We start from the raw sequence: 6,000 nt of genomic DNA, 5'->3' as shown, positions 1-6,000 counted from the left end.
GTTGCCTCCATTTCCTGTATGCTGAGGGATTTGCTGAAAGGGATTGAATTGTTATTGCTCAGTCCGTCGCTCAAAAAGTCAGTTATCAATCCAGATTGCCATGAGTATCAGGTTGTTGAGGTCTGTTGGTTCCTCTGCTGCCAGGAGCCTGTTTTTGACCTCCTCTTTCAATCCTTGATAGTAGTGCTCCATGAGCACTTATTCTGACCAGTCTCCAAGGAATGCTGCTGCTTGTTGGAACTCAGTGGTGTAGTTGGTGACTGACATCCTCTGTTAGATGGACATGATAGTTCTGATGGCCTTCTTTACCTTATCCAAGTCCCCAAAGTTCTGTTTGATCTGGTTTAGGAACACATTGAAGCTGTTGAAAGTTTCAATTGTCTCAACTTACTGTTGTTCTGGCAATCTTTCTAGGCAGTCCTTCAGGTAGGGGTCAAACCACTGAGCTGCTGTGCTTTGCAAGTAGGTTGCTGTGAATATCACTTTCCTTTCTTCATCAGGAAATTCATGAGGGTTGAAGAAAAAATAGAGCTCCAGTTGTGAGATGAAAGTCTGCAGCTTTTTCCAGTCACCATAGTATAGGTTAGGTTTTGTGATCTTGGTTTTCAGGTTGACCTCGTTATCTGCAGGATTCTGGGGGGTTAGGCTGGCCATCTGGGTTGTGTTTGCATGGGCCTGTTGTCCTAGCCGCCGCATCTGTTCCTGAAGTTGGGCATTCCCATTATTTGGTTTTGTAGTTCACCCTGCAGCTGATTAACCTGCTCTTGAAGAGTGGTATTCTCACTGGTTTGATCCTGTAGTTGATTTTCAAGTCAGCAGACTTGACCCTGTAGGTCCCTAAGGGCCTGAATAACTCCCTGGGGGGTGATATCTTCCATCTTCTTTTCTTCACGGAGGGGTAACAATGTTCTGTTGCTGCTTTTCCTTCCTGCCTTCTGCAAGAAAGGTGGTCAAAGTGTAACGGCGGTCCTAGGACTTCTAGGTTGAGGCGTGTTGGGTTTATCTTGAAGGACAGAAGACAAGAGGAAAAGATAGATAGATAAGCCGTTACTAGCAATGTTGCTATTGGGATTGCTGTCTGAGTTGACCACGGGGTTCTAATCCCCATGGTTAGGGGGTGTCCTTATATATATGGTCCTTTGACTACCATTCTGACTACCATCTCATGGTAGTCTTCGATGGTAGTGACTACCTTTGTCGACTACCACCTCATGGTAGTTTCTTATGGTAGTTCCACGTGATCAGAGATGCTCTTATCTCCTGCCCTGCGGGGTAGCATGCTCATGCAAGGCCATGTTGTCCATGTCGATTGTAACATCTAGCTCTGTAATTAGAGTCTTAACCTGATTTGCATCTAATTTAAATAATAATATTGATTGTTATTGATATATTCTGCCTCGTAAATCTGCTTACACTGTTGCAGCTTTAATATAATAATAACACAGCAATGCAGAAGAAGGAAGGGCTTTCAAGTGGCAAAGTACCTAGATATATGCATGTCTCTTCCAAGCGCACTGTCCTATAAATTTACAAGATGTACATGCGTAATGCCACCGTAGCCATGGAGCTGCTGACTGCGATGAAAAGAGGAGCAGCATCATTTGAGAATCAATCCACTGGAGCTTGGCAATCGCCGTATCATTTAGTCTTCCTTGCAACTCGATCATACAGTGGCGAATATCGCAAGTCCCATGATGCTGGATGGGTATCATCAACGATGCATGTTTCGTGAGTTGGAGCATGGATCAGGGTGCATGTTTCGGTAGCTTTGTTGATTGGATCCACGTGGAACGGGACCCAAGCACTGTGTACGCTGTCCTTACGCCGATAGTACTCCGTACCTCGACCATTTACTTAACAGTATAGTACATGGGTACAGATACCTGTCTAGAAGCAGTCAGCAAGGGGAGCAGGTGATCATAGATAAGCCTTGGTCTTTTCTTGAATAAAAGTCGTATGTAGATACATAGTCTTTTGAGACCGGTGCAGTAAGCCCTGTGTGCTGCAACCTGCAAGTTGATGCAACATTGTAGGAGAACAGCTCTGGTTTAAATTCTATTCAGGTCCAAGGTGGCTAGGTCAGATGAAACTCATATTTTCCACATCGGTGGTGCACCCAGTCAAAATATACATCCAGACAGGCAACCGTATCAGATGTTCCTCGGCCCCGGTATCCGATGAAAATGGCAAAAAGGAGTATCAAATAGGATGGCTTTTCATATACAGATATGCATTTTTATAATTCATAACTTAATTAAGGTGTTGTTTAAGGAGCGTCCTATCTACTAAATTTACAAGATTCAGAGGGCTTATTTACTCGGTTTGCGCCACAATATCGTTGGGGCCCAAGTTATTTTCAATGTTGATCGAGTTGATTCCAAGCAAAAATAGTAATACCAGTACTGCACCTACATCGTGTACTCTTACACGAAGATTCTTTCAGACAAACAGATCAAAAGCGGTCTACAAGTAGTATCGGAAATCACGACTTATTCTTATGTAGGTATGACTCACGATCTCTCAGCAGAACTGAACCCCGTTTAATTGCAGACCAAGAAGACCGACAATCGCTTTTTACGATATCCTGCATAGTAGGGAGAAAAGGTAAATCTGGTCACATAGATTCGATACCGCGGCCTACGAACATACTCTCAAATGATAATCTCTGATTCGTCCAATGACAATGCCCTGGATTCATCAATCAACACCGAAAAACAGTGCCAGCACGCACCAATCCCAAAGCGAATACAGAATACAGTTCAGAGCCATGGTAACAAAAACAGACCGGCACCACCTCGCGTAATATCTCATCGGCATGAGCATGCTAAACTAAGCTTGAGGTTTTCTTTCTAAACAGAATACCCGCCTTCGCCGATGGGCCAGAGAAGCTTTTAACCTGATTGAAAACAATCAAATAAAGACAGAGAAACGAATCTGCTCTAAGCAGGGAAATCTAATGCCGGAGGATCAAGTTTCAAGTCGCTGGTACCACACGCGGATGATCTGTGGACACGTAAAGTCTCCCAAGGAAACCTGTCATGTTTTGAAACTGAGACTGTCTATCATAAAATCGACAAACGCCACCTGTGCCGGAATGAGATAGAAAATCGAGAAGAATTACCGGTTTCGAGTAAGGTAAATATGATCAGTTCGTCAAGCTTTGATGCCACAACGTGTGACAATATTCTACCAGCGTCTGTTGGGACCAAGGGGAGCGGCATTGGAGGCAGTGAAGCCACCACCACGTCCGCGGCCGCCACCACGACCACCCCAGCGGCCATGGCCGCCGCCACCACCACCGCCGCCGTAGCGAGCCATCTCTGCAAGGCGGGGATCAATCTGCTGCTTGGCCTCGGTGAGGATGGTGACCAAGTCACGAGCCTGCTTAGCATCTTAAGAGAAATGTTAGCAAAAGAACATGCTTCTAGAGTGAGTCGTGGATACTTACTGTCAGTGGTGAAAAAGGTGATCGCAGTTCCCTTGGCACCGGCACGACCAGTTCGACCGATACGGTGAACATAGTCTTCCGAGTTATTCGGATAGTCATAGTTAATCACATGAGTGATGTCGCGCACATCTTCAACACACTTATGTTAGCAAACAGAGCAATAGTGGAAAGCAACGTGGCCTGGGCCCTTTTCTCAGTCGTGTGAGACTTGATGCAACACTCTCTTGGACTCATTATAAGATCCGTTACGGTGAGTCCGTGGGCTGGCAACTATCGCGGTCCTGGAGCAACCTTGGAATGCAGCTTGAACAAGTTCAAATAAGAGACCCACGTCTCTACCTGCGGGCTATGAGGTAGAGTTGGAGAGTCAACAAGCACATCTGCTAACTGCACTGTAAGTCCAAGGTCCTCCTGGCATGAGAACCATGAGAAGACCCGAGAAGCCTGGACGAGTCATGTATACCAACATGTTTCAGAGAGCAAAGCACCGTGCCATTGTTCACACGACGTCAATACGGGTGAGGGAATTAGAAGGGAGGGGGGTAAGGGGAGGGAGATCGCATTTCATCATACCAATACCACGGGAAGCCACATCAGTGGCAACCATGATTGGGCTCTTGCCGGACTTGAACTCGCTCAAGACCCAGTCGCGCTCATTTTGCTGCTTGTCACCGTGGATAGCTGGAGAGATCCGGTCAGTATATGTCTAGATACAGACAGTTTAGGAAGGGTGTAAACATACATAGCGCTGGCCATCCGTCCTGGCGAAGGAAGCGAGTGATCTCATCAGCGATACGCTTCGTGCCAGTGAAGATCAGCACCTTGTTGGTACGATTGTCCATGATACGCTCCAGGTGTTTGATCATCCTGTCACGCTTCTCAAAGTCGGAGACAATCTCCACAATTTGGGTAATCCTGTGGTTAGCAGACAGGTCCATGGAACCAATGTTGACCTGGATGTAGTCGTGCAGGAAATCCTGCGCCAGCTGGCGGACCTCCTTGGGCCACGTGGCGGACCACATGCAGGTCTGTCTGTCAGGACGAATCTGGGAGACGATCTTGCGAATCTGGGGTTCGAAACCCATGTCAAGCATACGGTCTGCTTCATCAAGAACCAGATAGGTAACACGGCGGAGGTTAGTGCGTCCGGCTTCCAGCATATCGATCAAACGACCGGGAGTGGCAATGCAGACCTCCACACCGCGGCTAAGGTCACGGATCTGAGGTCCCTTGGGAACACCGCCATAGACGCAAGTGTTACGAATGCGAGAAGACTTTCCGAACTTGGAGATTTCGGCCTGAATCTGAACTGCCAGTTCACGGGTAGGAGCGAGGATAAGGACAATAGGACCATCTCCGGGAGCAAGCAGAGGCTGGGCGTTGATATGGACGATAGCCGGAAGACAATAGGTCAGGGTCTTTCCAGATCCAGTCTCTGCAATACCGACGACATCGCGTCCAGAGAGAGCCATGGGCCAACCCTGAGACTGGATGGCCGTTGGGCGATCGAATCCTTGCGCTTTAACCTCAGAGAGAACGTATTGCGGAAAACCAGCCTCATCGAAAGTCTCCACAGGACGGGGAACGTTCCTTCCCTGGACGGTGATTTCCTTTTCCTTACGGAACTGCTCAACATCGCGGGCAGAGCGGTTGGTGACATCAGGGTGCTCCTTGTAGAAGGATTTCTCGAACTTCGGCAGAGTGGAGAGATCTGGACCATTGTAGTCAGCATCGTAGTCTTGAGTTCTCCTTGAGACATGAAACATACCCCAATTCTGCGCCTTCAGACCAGACCCGAGGTTGGACATCTTGTCTCCACCTCCGTGGCCGCCGGAGTATCCTCCATGAGAACCTCCGTGATAGCCGTTCGAGTATCCACCGCCACCATGGTAGCCGTTGCTCCTGGAAATCGACGCGTTAGCAGCTGCTAGAAAATATCTCAAAATATCCGAATAGCGGTGTTGCGATCAGGAGACTGCTCAGCGCGAAATCTGGGCTGGATCGCGAAACAAGCGACGCCAGCAAAGCCTCAATCGTCTCTGCGTCTGTCACCTGATAACACGGACAACCGGCTCCCAGAAGACTGCAACACAGTCATAGATCCAACAGAAAGACAGCGCTTACCTAGAGTGGCTTCCGTAGGAACTGCGAGAGCCGTAGCCGCCGCCTCCGTACGACATGATGAGTCCTTGCGGTGTTGTCGGAGTCGAAGCTGAGAAGCGACCGGTCAAGGAAAGAGTGAAACCGGAAATACGGTGACCTGGGAACGGCAAAGGAAAAGGACTGCCTACAACGCGCAGTTCACGTCCACCAGGCGTGCGAAAGTGATAGAGGGATGAAGGAGAAGGGGGAAAAAAAAAGAGGTGTGGAGAGAAGAGGGAGACGCAGAGACGAGACCGTGAAGAAAAGAGGGCGAGGGAAGGAGCCTGGAGGCAAAGCGGCAGACGCTGGGAACCAGAAAATTTTCCAAAGCGGTTTAGCGCATGAAAAGTCGGCGCTTACTAGCTTAGCCATGCCGGCGACTTCACCGGCTTTTTCTGGTCTCGGAGCCA

The 6,000-nt window shown here is 48.4% G+C and overlaps 2 protein-coding genes across 2 annotated transcripts; one reads left to right on the top strand and one right to left on the bottom strand.

Moving 5' to 3' along the window:
* Window positions 1-2,655: 2,655 nt before the first annotated feature.
* On the top strand, window positions 2,656-3,103 carry VTN00DRAFT_179 (uncharacterized protein; the record flags this gene model as incomplete). The annotated part of the gene is made up of 2 exons (XM_069427935.1): window positions 2,656-2,799; window positions 2,858-3,103. The coding sequence occupies 2 exons, from the start codon at window positions 2,656-2,658 to the stop codon at window positions 3,101-3,103; spliced, it is 390 nt and encodes a 129-aa protein (XP_069290887.1).
* Window positions 3,104-3,186: 83 nt separating this feature from the next.
* Window positions 3,187-5,628, bottom strand: VTN00DRAFT_178 (uncharacterized protein; the record flags this gene model as incomplete). Its single annotated transcript, XM_069427924.1, has 6 exons — window positions 3,187-3,392; window positions 3,449-3,577; window positions 4,022-4,129; window positions 4,191-5,159; window positions 5,217-5,350; window positions 5,573-5,628. The coding sequence occupies 6 exons, from the start codon at window positions 5,626-5,628 to the stop codon at window positions 3,187-3,189; spliced, it is 1,602 nt and encodes a 533-aa protein (XP_069290886.1).
* Between the last annotated feature and the right edge of the window lie 372 nt (window positions 5,629-6,000).

The sequence above is a fragment of the Thermoascus crustaceus genome, assembly GCF_041956765.1.
Source record: "Thermoascus crustaceus strain CBS 181.67 unplaced genomic scaffold VTN00scaffold_1, whole genome shotgun sequence".
Classification (NCBI taxonomy): Eukaryota; Fungi; Ascomycota; class Eurotiomycetes; order Eurotiales; family Thermoascaceae; genus Thermoascus; species Thermoascus crustaceus.
Note: the sequence above shows the minus strand (reverse complement) of the source record. Positions and strands in the feature narration are given on the sequence as shown.